At 41.1% G+C, this 21,419-nt stretch overlaps 1 protein-coding gene across 1 annotated transcript in view; it reads right to left on the bottom strand.

Annotated features, from left to right (window-relative positions):
* greb1 (growth regulating estrogen receptor binding 1) overlaps positions 1-20,973 on the bottom strand; it is a 205,571-nt gene extending 184,598 nt beyond the window's left edge. Inside the window, exon 1 of the mRNA XM_067984281.1 lies at positions 20,909-20,973. Coding sequence (XP_067840382.1) covers positions 20,909-20,953 — 45 coding nt within the window. The 5' untranslated portion in view covers positions 20,954-20,973. The remainder of the gene's footprint in view (positions 1-20,908) is intronic.
* Positions 20,974-21,419: the final 446 nt, after the last annotated feature.

Below are 21,419 nucleotides of genomic sequence, written 5' to 3'. Positions count from 1 at the left end.
AGCATGGGGCAAAGCCTAAAGGCAATACTTTGGGCTCAATTTTAAAATCAAACTACAGGTGCGTTGGGAGCGGGGTGGGGCTGCGAAAATCCCGAGCGGGTTCAGAAGTTCGCTCTAACCCACCGACTTCTGAGTTCCCCATAGACACGCCTGTTTCACGAATCCGGAATCCCCCCGGCAATTAAAGCCAGTGGGATGATCGTTAAAGAACCAAATGTACCTCATTGAGGTACTTAAGACACTTGAATTCTGACGTAGTAGATAATTGAAACGATTTAAACTTAGCTGGACGGCTTTCCCACGGCTTCCAATTCACGCCTGGTTTCACCAGGGCCAGATCAGGCAAAAATAAACAAAATAAACTGAATAAAAAACCAATGCGCAAAGTTAAAAACAAAATAAACTACCTTTCCACCCTGCTCCGATGTCAGACGTCTCCCTCTCCGATCTTCCCTTCTCCCTCCCCGATCTTCCCCTCTCCCGATCTTCCCCTCTTCCTCCCCCCTCGCACCCCTCCCGATCTTAAGTGTCCTCCACTCTCTGTTCCAGCGCCAGATGACGTCTCAGTCTCTCTTTCTATCCCCCCACCCTCGGCATTGCAGCTCCTGTCAATCAGGCTGGCTGCCGGGCACGAAACCCGGAAACAACTTTAATCACCATCAATTACATCGCAATCGCTTCGGAAAAGGTAAGTTTTTTTTATTTGGGTTTGCCACGCACACCTTCACCCCACCGCGGTCAACCCGCCACCATTTCAAAATTAAGCCCTTTGTATCAATAACATATTAATGCTACATTAAGGTAAATAAACTTACTGCATGATCTTATATAGTTAAACAGAAGTATCTGAGGCGTGCAGTTGATAATGAGTCCTTTCGAGGGATTTTTAAGATGACAGGAGAATAAATTGCTCAGTTGTCTTGAATCTAGTTGTGTTTTTGTTAGCCTAGTTTCCAAATAAAGAAAAACAGGCTTGCAGTTGTATAGTGCTTTATCACATCTCTCAGAAATGTCCCAAACAGAATCTACACTGTATGATTTGTTGGTTGCCTTAAATATTAGTACAGTTCATTAACTATGCTGCCACCAGAGAAATACTGCAAAAATAAAATACAGAAATAGATTTGCATTGCAGAACAAACAGCAACAACAACAAAAGGGTACTGGTATGTCTTAGCATAGTCACTCATAATTGGCATAGCCAAAGTACTCCTTACATCGGATGCTGACCCATTCTGCATATCCAACATTTTCAATTCTTATTTCTTATCGTCATTGTTAACTGGAACAACTCAAACAGCCCTTAGCAAAATTCTAGACGGCTCAAGAATCCTCTGTATATTCCTCCATAGGAACCTGACAATTCCTCAAAAGAATGATAATCACTGGATTTGGAGTTCAATTCAGGTGCATCTAGTGACTTTTCTGCGCTTCCAATCTTTCTAAATCCTTTGATGCAGAATCTTCAGGCTACAGACTTCCAAATACTAAGAGACCTATTCATATATTTAATCTATGGTAGGTTTCTTTATTTTGCCAACTGATAGCAACTTTGAAAACCTATTAACTGCTAACATTGAATGACCGTTAGACCTCTTGGTATCATAGCTGGTGTTGACCTTGATTGCATAGGCCAGTTTTAATATAGGACAGTCTGTGTGGTTACACAGTTTGGTGCTGAGAGTTTAACCTTGGGATTAAGTATTGCTCTTTGCTCAATGCCAGGCCTCGATTCCCTCCATGATCAGGTCCTCACTCATCCAACAAGAGTCCTCATTGTAGGCTCTCTCATTTCTAGAAGCGTGAGCTTTCATTCAACTTCAATCCATTCAGTCATTTTCGTACCTCCGTATCTCCATAGAAACATAGAAAATGTTTCATATCAATGAAAGATGATCATCATGGTTTTTCAATACATTGGTCTGATTACATCAAAATGTGTTCATTTAATTTTATAATTTGATATGAACTTATGAACTCCAAGACACCTACCACTGTGATACCAATCTTCTTCTAACCATAAAGGCTTTGGGATGGATTTGGGTCTGGGCCAACACACATCAATCTGTTAATCTGTTTAGTGGCATCAGTTGAGGGATAAATCTTTGCTGGGACACCAGGAGAACTCCCCTGCTCTTCTTTTATGTCCAACTGAACAGGCAGATGGATCCTCAGTTTAACACCTCACCCAATAGAAAGGGGGAAGGGAAACCCCTGCAAAAACGGGCATGAAGTTGGCAGACTTATAAATGATTTATAGATAAAGTTGTCAGTTCCTTACTTATGCAAAAAAAAATCAATAAAATTTTGCACGGACTGCTCTTTTTATTTTTTATTTCATTTGCCCTGTTCTTTTACAAACCAGAATCTGCTATATTTAACAATTTGGTCTACTGTGCTGATCAATAGTAAGAGGAAGAGTATTTACTCTGGTCACACTGACCTGTACACGCTGAACTCCACAATTTAAAATGTGCAGAGAGTGAGTCTAAAATGCAACTGTAAAGCTGCAAAACAAATATACACTCCCACTCTCAAATGTTCCATAAACTCCATATAATTGAAGTTAGCATCTCACAACTATATGCCCATTCGACCCAGGGAGGAAAAACATAGGCTGCAAACCCTTGTTTTCAAATGCCAGTCTTTCACTTGTGATAGCCGAAATATTTGCTGGGTCATGTTGCCCTAACTCAAAACGGCAGTTAGCTGCACTGGTAGCCTAATTCAGGAAAAGCAAAATCAGATAACACTCGAAGAAATCCAAAATGTAGAAATGTGTAATGTCTCACTGTAAATCTACTGTTCAATAACCACATTTGGTGGAGGACAAAATATCTTTTAACATTGTTAACTATTTCTTTTCCAACAGCTTGCTATGCCTGCCAAATTCATGGAAATTTACATCGCTAAAATCAACTAATATGGTGACTACACATGTTCAGACTGCTTCAGAAGGAGGAGGTTCTTGAACAGATTTCTCCCACAAAGGAAACTTATTTTTTCATAAACAATTAGCTTGAGAGAACCAGGAAAGAGGCAAAACACTAATAGTTTACGAACCTATACCAGTAGTTATAATATAGCACTGACTTTACTATTTTACTAGAAATTTAAAGGTCAAGACTGCCTGCTATTCACATAGCCTTCTATAATTGCCATGAATTTGAATCTTGAATTGTCCACTAGATAAAGTGCTTTTCTTTGTTGGGGGAAAGGTGACATTACAAAGGTGACAGTCAATTCTGCGATCGGCTGCTTCCACGGGGAGCAGAATTTGCAGGGAACGTTGATCAGGAAGTTGTAGACTAATAATTTCCCAACCCGCGGTCCTTGCTCCTTCTGTGTGTACTCAATGCAGAATCAGCTCTTATTGGCCAGCTCATTGAAACATAAATGCAACTCCCGCCAACTGCTTATGTCAAACCGTTGTGGAGAATTTAGCTACATTATTAAGTCCTAAGAGGGAGTATTTTCAGCAAGTGTTTGAACTGGATTTAGTGCCAGGTCAGGGGTAAAAGAGCAGTGTTGAACTTCACTGCGTCACCCACTTCCCTCTTTAATTGTAATCTGCAAGAAAATACAACGATAAAATAGGCTCATTCGATTTCTGACATTTTTGCAAAGACGTTAAACTTGAATTTGCATTTTTAATACAGTAGGTATAAAGGTTGTATTACTTTGTTGGCTTTATAACAGGTGGAAGAGTAACATAACAGTAAAATTATTCTCTTCATGTCAGTTACTCCTATTATAACCATTGTCTAGCATCTACTGTTTTGGCTATATAGTCTTACATTCTATTAGCTTTTTTATTTGCTTTGCCACACAGTCCAGACTTTTGCAGATTAAGTCATGACCTGAATTTTACCTGTGTTACAGCCTAGTAACGCAATCCGAGTAACCTATTGTTCAATGTAATATAAGATCATTTATCAACTTATTTCTTGAAAATGATATTTCTTTAATCATATGTTCTGGTGTCTTATTAAGATTAGTGCCTGTGATTTGAGACATCCAACACCAAGATTATTCACTGCATACCCTTATTATTCATTATCAAGGGCTAAGCCCTCCTGGCAGGGAACCTTGCACACCCAAAGTCCATATTGGAAATTCAGGTGTGCAGTGCGTCCCCCAGAATTTCCAACGAACACTCTCGGTGGGCGAGGTAGCCCGCCGGCAACACAAGATCATAAAATTACCCCATAAAGTCAGCTCGCCATGAAATTATATCAACCATTTTCAATAAACAGAGTAAAGAAAATTAAAACAGGGCATATACTATAAGCCACGGAGAGCCTGAACCAGGAAGCATAAGTTAGAATAGTGAATTCAATGTCAGATTAGGTACAGAAAGAGAAATAAAGAGAGGGAAAGAAAGATTGAATTAAGAGACAGATAAAGGAGACAAAGAAAAAGTTTTAAAAAATAAAAATTTCTTCAATTTTTTTTAAATGCTCAACATTAAAATCTGAAGGAATGAGACTCGACACCGATTAAAGTTAATTTTCAGAGAGATTGTTTGGCAGTACTTAAGACTTAGCGCGCCTTTAATAGGGTACTTACATCAGAATGGACAATCCCTAACTTTTTCTGGCGTTTTTTGTCCGTATGTAAAATAGGAACATAGGAACAGGAGTAGGCCACTCAGCCCCTCGTGCCTGCTCCGCCAGTTGATAAGATCATGGCTGATCTGTGATCTAACTCCATATACCCGCCTTTGGCCCATATCCCTTAATACCTTTGGTTGCCAAAAAGCTATCTATCTCAGATTTAAATTTAGCAATTGAGCTAGTATCAATTGCCATTTGCGGAAGGGAGTTCCAAACTTCTACCACCCTTTGTGTGTAGAAATGTTTTCTAATCTCGCTCCTGAAAGGTCTGGCTCTAATTTTTAGACTGTGCCCCCTACTCCTAAAATCCCCAACCAGCGGAAACAGTTTCTCTCTATCCACCCTATCCAATCCCCTTAATATCTTATAAACTTCGATCAGATCATCCCTTAACCTTCGAAACTCCAGAGAATACAACCCCAATTTGTGTAATCTCTCCTCGTAACTTAACCCTTGAAGTCCGGGTATCATTCTAGTAAACCTACGCTGCACTCCCTCCAAGGCCAATATGTCCTTCCGAAGGTGCGGTGCCCAGAACTGCTCAGTACTCCAGGTGCGGTCTAACCAGGGTTTGTATAGCTGCAGCATAACTTCTGCCCCCTTGTACTCCAGTCCTCTGGATATAAAGGCCAGCATTCCATTAGCCTTATTGATTATTTTCTGCACCTGTTCATGACACTTCAATGATCTATGTATCTGAACCCCATGGTCCCTTTGGACATCGACTGTTTTTAACTTTTTTTACCATTTAGAAAGTACCCTGTTCTATCCTTTCTTGATCCAAAGTGGATGACCTCACATTTGTCTACAGTGAATTCCATTTGCCACAGTTTTGCCCTTTCACCCAATCTATCAATATCGCTTTGTAATTTTATGTTTTCATCTACACTGCTTACAATGCCACCAATCTTTGTAAGGAATCTTACAACACCAGGTTATAGTTCAACAGTTTTATTTGAAAATCACAAGCTTTCGGAGATTATCTCCTTCGTCAGGTGAATCTTTGTGTCATCGGCAAACTTAGATATGAGACTTTCTATGCCTTCATCTAAGTCGTTAATAAATATTGTGAATAATTGAGGCCCCTGCAGGACTCCACTAGTCACATCCTGCCAATGTGAGTACCTACCCATTATCCCTACTCTCTGTCACCTTTCGCTCAGCCAACTTCCTAACCAAGTCCATACTTTTCCTCTATTCCGTGGGCTTCTATCTTAGCTAACAGTCTCTTATGTGAGACCTTATTAAATGCCTTCTGGAATATATAAATAACATCCATTGACATTCCCCTGTCCACTAATTCAGTCACCTCTTCAAAAAATTCAATCAGGTTTGTCAGGCACGACCTACCTTTCACAAATCCATGCTGGCTCTCTCTGATTAACTGAAAATTCTCGAGGTGTTCAGTCACCCTATCCTTAATTATAGACTCCAGCATTTTCCCCACAACAGATGTTAGGCTAACTGGTCTATAATTCCCTGGTTTCCCCTCTCTCTCCTTTCTTAAAAAGCGGAGTGACATGTGCAATTTTCCAATGCAGAGGGACAGTTCCTGAATCTAGAGAACTTTAAAAGATTATAGTTAGGGCATCTGCAATGTGCTCACCTACTTCCTTTAAAACCCTGGGATGGAAACCATCTGGTCCTGGGGATTTGTCACTCTTTAGTGCTATTATTTTCTTCATTACTGTTGCTTTACTTATGTTAATTTTATCGAGTCCCTGTCCCCGATTCAATATTACTTTTCTTGGGATTTCCGGCATGCTATCCTCTTTTTCTACTGTAAATACTGACGTAAAGTAATCGTTCAACATGTCCGCCATTTCCCCATTGTCAATGACAAAATCCCCACTTTCAGTTTTTAAGGGGCCAACACTGCTCCTGACCACCCTCTTTTTCCTAATATAACTATAAAAGTTCTTTGTGTTGGTTTTGATATCCCTTGCAAGTTTCTTTTCATACACTCTTTTTGTAGCTCTTACTGTCTCTTTTGTGACCCTTTGTTGATCTTTGTATCTTTCCCATTCGCCAGGATCTCTGCCATTTTTTGCCTTTTTGTATGCCCTTTCCTTATGTCTTATACTGTCCCTTACCTCTTCAGTTGTCTATGGCTGTTTTTTTTTGGCAAGTAGAGTTCTTGCCCCTCAGGGGTATAAACCGATTCTGTATCACGTTAAATGTTTCTTTAAACATTTCCCACTGATCATCAGTCGTTTTACCCATTAACAGATTTGCCCAGTTTACTGTGCACAGTCTCTGTCTTATCCCATTGAAGTCGGCCTTACCCAAGTCTAGAATCTTAGCAGCTGACTCACTTTTTTCCCTTTCAAACACGACATTGAACTCGATCATGTTATGATTGCTATTGGATAGATGTTCGTGTACAGTTAAGCCATTAACTAAATCTGGTTCATTACTCATTACTAAATCTAGTATGGCTTGCCCCCTTGTTGCCTCTAGGACACACTGCTGTAGAAAACTATCCCGGACACACTCAAGAAATTCACTACCTTTCTGACAGTTGCTAGTCTGCTTTTCCCAATCGATGTGAAGGTTAAAGTCCCTCATTAAGACCACTATGCCTTTGTTACACGCTTGTCTAATCTCTGCATTTATACAATCTAGCACTTCAGAGCTGCTGCCAGGGGTCCTATACACAATTCCCACTATAGTCTTAGATCCTTTCCTATTTCTCAATTCAACCCATAAGGTCTCTGTTGGCTGCTTACCTCTCGTTATATCCTCCTTTATCATTGAAGTGATTTCATCTCTAATCATTAAGGCTACTCCTCCCCCTCTTCCATTTTCCCTATCTCTCCTGTAGATCTTATAACCCGGTATATTCAGTTCCCAATCCTGACCATCCTGCAGCCATGTCTCTGTAATAGCTATCATGTCATACCCTCCAATTTGAATTTCAACCTGTAGTTCATTTAATTTATTCCTTATACTCCATGCATTTGTATATAGAACTCTTAGTTGGGCCACACACCCTAGCCTGACCTTCAGCTTTGATGCTGGGTTAATCGCCTTAGACCTTCTAGTTTTCACTTTATCTGTAGTGCCTAAAGTACACTTTCTTTCTGCTGCTCTATGCTTTTCCCTTTCACTTGTTCTTGAACAACTGTTTGTACTATTTGTATTGTAAATCTCCCCTGGGTCTTCCCCTCTCTTGCTGCTCTCAACTTTACTCCCTTCTGTCTCCCCGCTCAGGTTCCCATCCCCCCCGCCACTCTAGTTTAAACCTTCCCCAACAGCACTAGCAAACACCCCCGCGAGGACATTGGTCCTGGTCCTGCTTGGGTGTAACCCGTCCCACTTGTACAGGTCCCACCTTCCCCAGAACCGGTCCCAATGTCCCAGGAATCTAAATCCCTCCCTCCTACACCATCCCTGCAGCCACGCATTCATCCGGTCTATTCTCCTGTTCCTATACTCACTGGAACGTGGCACTGGTAGTAATCCTGAGATCACTACCTTTGAAGTCCTGCTTTTTAATTTATCTCCTAACTCCTTAAATTCACCTTACAGGACCTCATCCCTTTTTTTCCTATGTCGTTGGTACCGATATGGACGACGACTACTGGCTATTCACCCTCCCTCTCCAGAATGTCCTGCAGCCACTCCACAACATCCTTGACCCTAGCACCGGGGAGGCAACATACCATCCTGTAAGATGTCAGTGCAGGAACTTCACACTGTTCCATTCATTTGAATGGGGAGCCAGCTGGCGAGATGTCCATTTCATGGAGCTTACAGAGGAGCAATGTATCTCATTCAGTAACTTTTGGATTTTCGCATTTAACTGTGCATGTGCGGTCGCCAGAAGTTACAGCCCGATTTGCACAGAAATAATGGTGGGCACTTTTAGCCTTACCATTATTTTCACACAGCAAAATCCGGCTGCTTATGTTTGAGACAGACTTCCAAATACGCCCTCAAAATACGACCTCTGACTCTGACCTGACAGTGTTGAAGAACTAGCACAGTCTGTTACGGCACCTGTTCTTCAATTTTATTTTTACTTTTAAATCACTTTTTTTTTTCTCACTATGATTGAATTTAAATGAAAAGGATAAGGAACAATGTCTTACCCTGCTGTTATAAGAACAAACTTGCTAACACCTTATCACATATCTCAAGACATCCATATATACTTCACATTCAATGAATTACTTTTTGTAATGCTGTCACTGTTGTTATGTGGATAAACATGTCAGTCAATCTGTCCACAGCAAGGTCCCACAAACAGCAAATAAAATGAATGACCAGTTAATTTGTTTTTTGCTGGTGGTTAAAGGTGAAATGTTGGTTAGATACCTTTTAAATTTAACTAAATTTTAACCTGTGAGTGTTGAAGAAATAAAACAATCTGTTAATGCATCTGTTTTCCATGTTATTTGTACTTTTCATAACTTCCATTTTTAACTCACATTTTTTGCTATGATTAAATTTAAATGAAAAGCAAGGAGAATGAACAGAGTTTTATACTTTAAATAAAAAGAAACCTTGCTCTTTATCACAGAGTGCTGAGAGATTCATGTTGTCCACTTGAACCACCAGATCAAGCAGTTGGTTTAATGCTTCATCCAATTCTTGTATTAAGAATTTAGGCCCAAATTCATGCTGGTATCAGCTTTCAAGATTTCTTCTATTGTAATATGAATTTGCCAACCAATTCATACCAGCAGCAACATAAATTCAATGCTAAATTATGACACCAATTAATTTCATTTTGCATCTAATCTAGTGTAATAACTTAAGCCAACACATATCCCAGTAACTGGTGTGTATCATGACATCACAAAATGCTTATAAAGATTTAGATGAAACCAGACTACCCAGTGTGTGGAACTTGGTTCACAAGACTGCATCCTGAAGTGTACTGCACAAGAGGTATCAGACTCAGACTGGGAAACAGATAGGCCAGCAATCACAGACACTGTGATGGGGTAACCGCATGACACATCAGTTTTTAGGGCATTCTGTGAACTCCAACTAAAGTTTATTTTGTTTTCTTGCTGCAAAAGGGAAATAAATGCATAGTTTCAATAATTAATACAAATAAAGTGAAAAAGCAGGTGGGTGCAACAACAGGCAAACTAGGGAGATTCTCCAACATTATACACTATAAATCGCGCAAATATCAGAATTGGAACAATCTATCTCAAGCACAGCGGTCTAAACAAAACAAGTGATTTTTTAAAAATCACTTTTTTATTTTCAAATCACCATTTAATTCTGATATCAGTAATCTAATGAAAACAAAATAAGTTGATTTTTCTTTTCAAAAGTGCCAATTCTTCTTGTCTCATTTATATCCATCTAGTTTACATGAATAATGGGTACCTGGGAGTGATTAAGGCGATAATTTTACCAAGAGGTTCAAACATCATAAACCTGGAGAGCAGTCCAAGCCCACATGCAGCAAGACCTGGACAACATCCAGGCTTGGGCTGATAAGTGGCAGGTAACATTCGCGCCAGACCAGTGCCAGGCAATGACTATCTCCAACAAGAGAGAGTCTAACCACCTCCCCTTGACATTCAACGGCATTACCATTGCCAAATCCCCCACCATCAACATCCTGGGGGTCACCATTGACCAGAAACTTAACTGGACCAGTCATATAAATACTGTGGCTACAAGAGCAGGTCAGAGGATGGCTATTCTGCAGCGAGTGACTCACCTCCTGACTCCCCAAAGCCTTTCCACCAACCACAAGGGACAAGTCAAGAGTGTGATGGAATACTCTCCACTTGCCTGGATGAGTGCAGCTCCAATAACACTCAAGAAGCTCGACACCATCCAGGGCAAAGCAGCCTGCTTGATTGGCACTCCATCCAGCACCCTAAATATTCACTCCCTTCACCACTGGCACACTGTGGCTGCAGTGTGTCCCATCCACAGGATGCACTGCAGCAACTCGCCAAGGCTTCTTCAACAGCACCTCCCAAACCTGCGACCTCTACCACCTAGAAGGACAAGAGCAGCAGGCACATGGGAACAACACCACCTGCACGTTCCCCTCCAAGACACACACCATCCTGACTTGGAAATATATCGCCGTTCCTTCATCGTCGCTGGGTCAAAATCCTGGAACTCCCTTCCTAACAGCACTGTGGGAGAACCTTCACCACATGGACTGCAGCGGTTCAAGAAGGCGGGATGGGCAATAAATGCTGGCCTCACCAACGATGCCCACATCCCATTAACGAATGAAAAAAAATTCTCTTTGGAGCACAATCTCAGTTCATAAGGAACCAGCTGACTGACAGTTTGATGTAAACAGAGAAAGCAGAATATTGTGCTATTTAAAGAACATGAGAAGACTGTACACATACGTGAACACTTAGCCTCAGTTTTTCTTGAACTTTGCACCCCAGTTTATTCTTATGCTGGAAATTCAAGTTTGCTATGAACTTGCAGCACAATCACATAAATGCACAGAGTTAATTCATCTGGTCAGATGTCAGCATAAAACTTATTATAGATTTGTATGTACACAGTCTTACAAGATTTATATTAAATGGTTGTTAATCTGATCTGAAATGCAATTTTTTTTTAAAAACAGCAAGGGGAATCAGAATGCATTCCCCCTACAGACAAACAACTTGAGGATTGTCTTTCCGTACAAATGCTGGAAAATCATTTTCTGTTTGGGTCAACCTGACCAGAACTCTGTAATCTCCAGAGGTCTGAAAGCATAAACAGGGACATTGGTGGCTTTGAATTTATTGCATGATCTGTTTTATCAGTTTGAAACTGATTACATACTTCACACAAAAGGTTAAGCACCCTTGAACCATTCCAGTAGGTGCAGTGAACACTTGTTCAAAAAAGTTGTCCAAATTAAAAGAGCCTAAAAAGAAAAACTTTGAATGCTGTAAATCTGAAATAAAAACAGAAATGCAAAGGAGGTCAGTTATCATCTAAAGAAGCGAGATATGTTAACATCTTTAGTGGGAGCCTTCATCAGAATTAGTCTGGAAATGTTAACTTATTTTGCTCTTTCGGATGCTAACTGACTGCTGTGCATTTCCAGGATTTTCGGCCTTTAATTACCGGGGCATTGCCTGAATGGAAATGTTTTTTTTTCTTTGTGGATGGAGAAGAGCATGCACAATTTCATCACAATGACTCACATAAGTATGCAATTTAATATGATTAAAGTCTTTAAAGAAAAAGGTTTGCCAAATTCTTTCTCATGAAGCAAGTACACCTTTAAGGTTAGAGACTGATCACTTTGGGACATATTTTTCTGTCTTTGCTAACTTCAATGAAAAAGTAAATGTGAGTAAACAGTGGTAACAAAATGGACAGAAAGCTTCAACATGCTGTATCTCCATGTTTATCACTGTATGAAGATTCTCCATACTCCAAAATCTTTTATAATCATCAGCTAACATCAAGATTTTTACTTGTTAATGCCTTATTCAAGGCCAGTCATGAAGAACTCAGGTAAAATTACAGTACAGAGGAATTATCTGCTCCAGTTCCTGCATATAATAGTCATTGCCAGTTATGTCACAGTGCAAGGGGAAAAGGGGACAACCCAGAAGAGCAGAGGGCACAGCAGGCACATAACTTGCAGTAGGCTTAGGTTGGTCAGAACAAGGTCAATTCATTACTTTGGCATGATGGAGAAGGAATAGACAAATGGGTTTAGGCTTAGCAAAGAAGCTGTGACTGAGGTGTGCCATCTGACCAAAGAAGACTGGTAGAATCACAGATACACAGATATATAGAGAGAAAAAAGACGCATGCAGGGTTTGAGTGAAGGGAAGAAAGAACTTGCATTTATAAAGTACCATTCCTGCCCATAGGACATCCCAAAGTGCTTCACAGTAAATTAATTACTTTTTAAGTGTTATACAGGCAAAGACTGCAAGATCCCACAAACAACAATGCGACAAATGACAAATGCCTCCATTTGACAACTCATCTGAAAGATGGCACCTCGGACAAGGCAAAATTCTCACTGATATTTTAAAAACTATACAGGTCCCAATTTAATTATCTTTAATAAGCCCTGATTTTTTTTTAAATAGCCGCGATTTGATTACTTATACTAGGCCCAATTTCTTAAAGAAAATTGCCTACTTTTTTTCAAATTGTGGAGAGGTTCTGATTTTTCAAGTTTGAAGAGGCTCCACTTTTTAAAATAAAAACACATGGATGTCTAGCTGTCCTGGCAAGGTTTCTTCATTTCCGAACAGCCACTGATTTCTCCAGGTTTGTTTCTCAGATAAGGCGTTATAGCATTACTAACGTTGGCAAATGTGAGCACTGCACCACCTACAAGTTTAATTGCAAGTAAATGTGGAGACTTTATGATGGGATTTTCCATTGTACCAAATTGGCATCGGTGTTTTCAATGACTTTTGAAATAGTCTGCTGTGACCCACCTAAAACTTTTTATATGTCGGGGAGAGAGAGAGAGAAAGAGAGAGAGAGAAAGACAATAGTCACAAGCCAGCATAGGAATGAATGTTGGTTATTTTTGCCACAGATGAAGTTGGGGATGTGCTTACAATACATAAAAATAAAATCATTTTATTCCAGAACTTCAAGATTTTGCTCCAACAATATTAAATGTGCCCACCCCAGCCAGAAGCAACAGAGCAGCCACTGCAGGCAGAAAGACAGGTGTGTGAGGGTCTCAACATTCAGCAATTCCAGTGATTTGAGCAACGAGGCCCGCACACACCGGTGAAACTGGGCACTAATGCTTTCTACTGGACATATTTATAATTAGTAAACTGCGACTTTCTTTACATGTTTATCTAGCCCAGATAATTACATGTATTCAATTATATACATTTTTTAAACTTCTGCTCAGAATCATACAGCATAGAATGAGGCCATTCGACCCACCGCGCCTGTGCCAGCTCTTTGAAAGAGATATCCAACTCATCCCATTCCCCTGTCCTTTCCCCATAGCCCTGCAAATTTTTCCCCTTCAAGTATTTATCCAATTCACTTTTGAAAGTTATTATTGAATCAGCTTCCAACGCCCTTACATGCTTACTGTATTATTATGTGCATAAATGGATTGGAAAATTGCACATGTCGCTCTGCTTTTTAAGAAAGGAGAGGGTAACCAGGGAATTATAGACCAGTTAGCCTAACATCTGTTGTGGGGAAAATGCTGGAGTCTATAATTAAGGATAGGGTGACTGAACACCTCGAGAATTTTCAGTTAATCAGAGAGAGCCAGCATGGATTTGTGAAAGGTAGGTCGTGCCTGACAAACCTGATTGAATTTTTTGAAGAGCTGACTAAAGTAGTGGACAGGGGAATGTCAATGGATGTTATTTATATGGACTTCCATAAGGCATTTGATAAGGTCCCACATAAGAGACTGTTAGCTCAGATAGAAGCCCATGGAATCGAGGGAAAAGTACAGACTTGGTTAGGAAGTTGGCTGAGCGAAAGGCGACAGAGAGTAGGGATAATGGGTAGGTACTCACATTGGCAGGATGTGACTAGTGGAGTCCTGCAGGGATCTGTCTTGGGGCCTCAATTATTCACAATATTTATTAACGACTTAGATGAAGGCATAGAAAGTCTCATATCTAAGTTTTCCCATGACACAAAGATTGGTGGCATTGTAAGCAGTGTAGATGAAAACATAAAATTACAAAGCGATATTGATAAATTACGTGAATGGGCAAAACTCTGGCAAATGGAATTCAATGTAGACAAATGTGAGGTCATCCACTTTGGATCAAAAAAGGATAGAACAGGGTACTTTCTAAATGGTAAAAAGTTAAAAACAGTGGATGTCTTAAGGGACTTAGGGGTTCAGGTACATAGATCATTGAAGTGTCATGAACAGGTGCAGAAAATAATCAAGAAGGCTAATGGAATGCTGGCCTTTATATCTAGAGGATTCGAGTACAAGGGGGCAGAAGTTACGCTGCAGCTATACAAACCCTGGTTAGACCGCGCCTGGAGTACTGTGAGCAGTTCTGGGCACCGCACCTTCGGAAAGACATAATGGCCTTGGAGGGAGTGCAGCATAGGTTTACTAGAATGATACCCGGACTTCAAGGGTTAAGTTACGAGGAGAGATTACACAAATTGGGGTTGTATTCTCTGGAGTTTCGAAGGTTAAGGGGTGATCAGATCGAAGTTTATAAGATATTAAGGGGAACAGATAGGGTGGATAGAGAGAAACTATTTCCGCTGGTTGGGGATTTTAGGAGTAGGGGGCACAGTCTAAAAATTAGAGCCAGACCTTTCAGGAGCGAGATTAGAAAACATTTTTACTCACAAAGGGTGGTAGAAGTTTGGAACTCTCTTCCGCAAACGGCAATTGATACTAGCTCAATTGCTAAATTTAAATCTGAGATAGATAGCTTTTTGGCAATCAAAGGTATTAAGGGATATGGGCCAAAGGCGGGTATATGGAGTTAGATCACAAATCAGCCATGATCTTATCAAATGGCGGAGCAGGCACGAGGGGCTGAATGGCCTACTCCTGTTCCTATGTTCCTAATAAGTTTACGAACAGGATCTATAGGCATATTGATGCATCAACAAGTCAAAGAATTTACGATTAACATGACACATACCAGTTGGTCTGCAGATCCTTCTAACATCTGTAGTCCAAAGACCTTCCAGACTCTCACCCCTAAATAATTCTATTATTTTGTCCTCAGCTGGTGTGAGTTGATCATGTCATCCCTTATTCCATGCTGTGACCTCTTGTTATGTGCCAATTTTGCCTTTAAATGTAAGGGCAGCATACACTGAGAAAGAGTGATTTGGTTCATTGAAATTCCCTCCTATAGCACATTCCTCCCCTCCCATCCTTCGTGATTACATTCTCTCTACCATCCTGATTGTATAATATAATTTGCATAACTTTGCTATCTTCACTTCTACTACCTTACTTGCTAACATTCCTGTGTGTCTGTACAACATTTTTCTTTTAAAAAACATTTTTAAAGGGAAAAGCACAAACCCAGTCCCCCACCACCACAAGCCATGCAGTTGAGTTTTCTGCATTTCTGAAAATTGCAGACATCAGCACACCCAAAGTGCAACAGGCTAAAATCTCAACCCAGGAGAGTGACCAACCCCTTTCCCCCCTATGACTGTCTCTCCCCTGCCCAGGTAAGCAAATTATAACTTTGCTTCATGTCTGCATCTGTCCTGCTGCTGTTGTACAGTAATACTGTTGCTTGTCCTTTGTCCTCTTCTTTAAGTCATGCATTTTCTATCAGTCCTTCCAATGGGTCCTCAGACTTGTTTGGACAGAGTTCATATTGTTTGTGGCATAATGCCACATTTGTCTCCATGTTGTTATTGGAACTGTTCTCCAGCACTAAAATGTCACTGCGTTTCTTCATCGAACAGTTCACAAGAACATGAAGTGCCCAGTCCCTGAATCGGGCTTTGCTTTGTGATCACTCAGCTACTTTTGACAAAATTCTGCACCTCACAGTTGCATTAATTAACTTTTTGACATGTATACAGATTAAATGGATCATTAGCTGTTTGAGAATTGTTCAAAGATCATTAGCACAGGTGCCATCATGATTGCCTTTTTTTTCTATTCCTACCACCAAAATCACACTTTCAGGAAGGGCATATTTCAAAGTGGTCAGTTCCTGTCATTTTGCTAGCAAGGTCAAAATAATAATGAAAAATAGCTTTTAAAATCCTTTTTGATGAAGCAATTGCAGAACTTTATGATTGAAGGCCCCGTTTCATTTGTTTGTGAAATATATTCCACTGCTCTTATGGAACTAAACAGTAAAAAAGTAATGCTCACATTTTCACAGTGGTCGTTACCATTATTCAGTTCGACGAGGAGTGAACACAATGCCCTTTCATTGCTCAGTAAATAAATGTTAATATCTTTGTACTACAGTTTTACTATACCCAAGATCAGCAAATGTGAGTCAATTATAGGAGTTCAATCTTACATGGTTGTGTGATCAGTATGTTGCCCACCCACCTATGATACAGGGCAGCTGATATTCCTTTTGAAGATCGCCGCAAGCTTACAGTATGTCTGGTGATCTCCTTCCTTTATTTTTCCTGGACACTTAGATGACAATTCTGATCAAAACAGCAGCTTTCTAAGCATTCAGCGTACAGGTCAAAATGGTGATAATTCTTACTCATGCTCCTTAATGTGGATAATACTGCTCTATGGGGCAATTTCACTCACTTTGGGTAAGAACGACCACCAATAAAGTCATAATATTGGATTAATGGAAAAACTAAAAGAAAAAAAGTTTTAATAAATTTTGAAAATTCTGTCAACAGGTCAGATTTTTTTTTTCTAATCTAATTCTGTCCTGAAGGCAGTGACTCATGCTAGCATACAGTTCCACAGGTATTATCAACCTTCTGGTACTTTGCACAAGTGGTTAGAGCAGGCTTTTTGACTGAGAGTGAGGCTCCACAGTCAAACCTGGTCCAGTCCCCAACCAACATCTACATATGTATACTTTCAACTGGGGTCTCTGAACTGGAAACTCTGACTGACCATTCTCCTCCCTTGTCCAGGAATGCTAAAGCCAAATGTAGTGTACTCCCCCTACACCTTAATGGAGAATAACCAGCTCAGCACAGACCTAGGAGGGAATCTTTGCCCCTCCATGTCTGTATGACTCCAAGCCTCCATATGAGGTGCATTTACCCAACTAAGCCATTGAGAGAGACAGTATTAAAGCCCATTTTTACTTTTAGTTAACCTATTTCAGAAACCGGAAGAGGATTGTTCACATTTTGCTACGGGTCTTGTGTTTATGTCCTTTAACAACCATCAGTAGAAAATGTTTCAGGGATAATCAACTCAGAGTGAATTACCAGCCCATTGCATGAGATTTTCTTCTTCTTTAATTTGCACAAGTGTTACTCACTTCTAAAAATATTGGCAGAGAATTTCCTTAGAGCTGCTTTCACTCCACTGCTGTAACTTCACTGAAACCTAGAAACTTCATAGAAATTATTTTGCACGTTCACGCTCCCGACATGTAGCCTTGTCCGTCAAGGACGCATCTTGAGGAGGCAGACACATGGGCCAGGAATTTGGAGTCGGGAAGGGGGCGGGGCTCGAGTCGCGAAGGGAAACCCGGAAGTACAGGTCTCCCGGACATCCTTACGATTTTGGCATAAGGACGTCTTTTTTTTGTCAGTTTGCTGTCCGACAGGCTGGCCTCAGTCAGATGAGAGCAGAGCAAGGAAGAGGATGTGAAAAGGTAAGTGTTCAGGTAAGTCTTATATTGTATGGATGGGGGCATGAGGGCACGGGGGGCATGTCAGTCATGGGGGGGGGGCGGGTAGGTCAGTCACCGGGGCAGGGGACCGGGGGTCATGGGGGGTGGACAATCGGGTGTCAGACACCGGGGGGAGGGGGGAAGGTCAGTCACCGAGGCGGGGGAGATCGGGGGTCATTGCAAGGGTCCATGATCATTTTGGGGGGTTCCGCGATCGCTGGGGGGGGGGGTCTGCGATCGTTGTGGGGGGGGGGGTGGGCGGACACTGCAGGTTTGCTTGTTGGGCTTGGGGGAAGCACTCCTGCTCCTCTGGGTCCAGAAAGGCACTTACCTGCAATTTCGGGCCTCTTCCCCTCTCTCACGCGGTGTGAGGGAGAAGACCCCGGAATCCCGGCCCCCTGGGGCTGAAATCGTAAACCTTTCAAAATGGATGCCGGCAGCCTCCTTAAAAGGTTTTAGTGACCAACCCGCCTCCTGAGAGCGGGATGGTTGCCTGCCCTTCGTCCCGCCCCAGTGTAAACCGGAAATGGGCGGGTTGGGGGCGGGTCTGAAACTGTTGCAATTTTCAATGTCCCCCTCGCCCCCAACCCACTCATTTTTCACAGTTAAAATCTTGCCCATGATCCCCAGGATTTTGCGTGCATTAAAATGAATTGATGGGGAATCATTAGAAGCATATACCCAAAATCCTGATACGTACTCCCAAGCAGCGGTGAGAAGCTTTCTCGGAAGCAAAGGAGAAAATATATATTAAAAGAACAAAAAAAATTGTTCAGGCAACCTGCACACCTTTGTAAAAGAGCTGACAAAGACTTAGAAACCGCTCATCTGCTAGGTACTGATGTGAGACGGACCAAATTCGGCCAAACCTTAAGTGCCTTGTATTTGGCCAATTCATTAATATTGATTTAGATCTAGCCAGTTCCTTTAAAAATAAATGGTGGTTTAAGAGACAGAATGATCACTTTCATCTACAAACCAACATTTTCTTTATTAAGCCAAAATGGTTAATGAGCAGGCCCCATCTGTGGCTGGGGTGTTTTTTTAAAATAATTAAGTTAATTTTGTGCTCAGAAAGGTGAGGGATGTTAGTGCTGGGGAAGGGTAGATTTAGATGCTATAGCATTCTTATCTGGCTTTTATTTTCCCTTGAAAATTTTGGTAAGTTTTATGTTTATCAAGGTGAAGATTCTCAGGAACCTTGGGATGAATCATAGAATCACAGAAAATTTACGGCACAGAAGGAGGCCATTGGCCCATCATGTCCGCGCCGGCTGAGAAACAAGCCACCCAGCCTAATCCCACTTTCCCGCATTTGTTCCATAGCCCTGCAGGTCATGGCTCTTCAATTAGGGATGGGCAATAAATGCTGGCCTCGCCAGCGACGCCCACATCCCATGAACGAATATTAAAAAAAAGGTGCACATCCAGGTATTTTTTAAATGAGTTGAGGGTTTCTGCCTCTTCCAGCCTCTGAGGCATTGAGTTCAAGACCCTCATCACCTCTGGGTGAAAAACATTTTCCTCATTTCCACTCTAATCCTTCTACCACTCACTTTAAATCTATGCCCCCTGGTTATTGACCCCTCTGCTAAGGGAAATAGGTCCTTCCTATCCACTCTATCTAGGCCCCTCATAATTTTGTACACCTCAATCAAATCATCCCTCAGCCTCCTCTGTTCCAAGGAAAACAACCCCAGCCTATCCAATCTGTCATCATAGCTAAAATTCTCCAGTCCTGGCAACATCCTTGTAAATCTCCTCTTCAACCTCTCCAGTGCAATTACATCCTTCCTGTAATGTGGTGACCAGAACTGTGCGCAGTACTCAAGCTGTGGCCTACCTAGTGTTTTATACAGTTCCAGCATAACATCCCTGCTTTTATATTCTATGCCTCGGCTAATAAAGGAAAATATTCCATACGCCTTCTTAACCACCTTATCTACATGTCCTGCTACCTTCAGGGATCTGTGGACATGCACTCCAAGGTCCCTCACTTCCTCTACACCTTTCAGTATCCTCCCATTTATTGTGTATTCCCTTGCCTTGTTTGCTCTCCCCAAATGCATTACCTCACATTTCTCCGGATTTAACTCCATTTGCCACTTTTCTGCCCATCTGACCAGTCCATTGATATCTTCCTGCAGTCTACAGCTTTCCTCCTCACTATCAACCACACGGCCTATCTTTGTGTCATCCGCAAATTTCTTAATCACGTCCCCTACGTTTAAGTCCAAATCGTTAATGTATACCACAAAAAGCAAAAGACCAAGTACCGAGCCTTGCGGCACCCCACTGGAAACAGCCCTCCAGTCGCAAAAACACCCGTCGACCATTATCCTTTGCTTCCTGCCACTGAGCCAATTTTGGATCCAATTTGCCAAATTCCCTTGGATCCCATGGGCCTTTACTTTTTTGACCAATCTGCCATGTGGGACCTTGTCAAATGAGTGGAAGAAAGAATGACATCACAAATCTGGGCAAACTCTCACAAAATTTGAACACAAAATGTTAACTGTAAAGAGATTCAGAGAGGCATTGAACCATTTAGGTGACTCAGGGATGATAATGCTCTTGTAATGAAACTGCAACCTGACCCAGTTTACAAGGATCCACACCCCAAGTTAATGAACTCAATAAGAGTTTTGCTGACAACTTTGCCAATACGTTTCCTACACAGCTTCATCCTTCACAGATGTTAAAAGCTAGTGCCCTCCATCCTTTACCTATGAATATTTCAAATCATTCAGCATTGTTAATTATAGGTGTCATTGTACAGTTGCCAACATTTCCAACACCCAGAAACTCCTCCCATCATCAATGATTTTTAAATGATTATATAATTGGCATTCTATGCCCTGCACTGTATTATTGGCAGAGGGTGAATACTAGCAGTAAATGTATTTGTTACCCAATAAATAAATCTGACTTGATAGTTATTTTTTTAATTTTAAAATGTGAGAGTTCTAAGATTGATACAGATCAAATGTAAGCAAAAGAGAAATAGGAACATGCAATGAATAGTACAAAATGGAAAAGTAGATTATTTACCTTGTAATCCGCATTGTTCAATTGGAAGATCTCCTTCACACACATATGGGTATTGCCTCTCACTGCATGCCTGAATGGAAGAGAGAGGGGAAATCAGGCCTCTCTGAATCTCTTTATATGTTTGGATCACATTTTTTAAAATTCAAGTGAAATTTTGTCCATATTTGAAATATCATTCTTTCTCCCATTCATTCCATTCTGGAAGGGTTTAGAGACAAACTTCTGAACTATTGCACCCACAGGGAGTTCCAGATTCTGAAAGAAGGGCTTCCCCTGTTAATTCAAGTAGTAGATTTTCAGGTGAGATAATGGTTTACTGAGATCAATATTGGAAAATCGTGCACAGTACACACCCAAATTTCCAGTTTGAGCTCCGGCAGGTGAAGCTCCCTGCCAGGGGCACAAAATTGGAAAACTACCCCAGCACTGGCAGTGGACAATGATTACTTTCATCCTGGGCTTTTTGTCCTCTTCCAAAGGAACAACTTTCAGTAGTTTTTTCCTTACGTAA

The sequence above is a fragment of the Heptranchias perlo genome, chromosome 5 (assembly GCF_035084215.1).
Source record: "Heptranchias perlo isolate sHepPer1 chromosome 5, sHepPer1.hap1, whole genome shotgun sequence".
Taxonomy (NCBI): Eukaryota; Metazoa; Chordata; class Chondrichthyes; order Hexanchiformes; family Hexanchidae; genus Heptranchias; species Heptranchias perlo.
The sequence above is the reverse complement of the archived record's forward strand: the minus strand, read 5'-3'. Positions and strand labels throughout refer to the sequence as shown.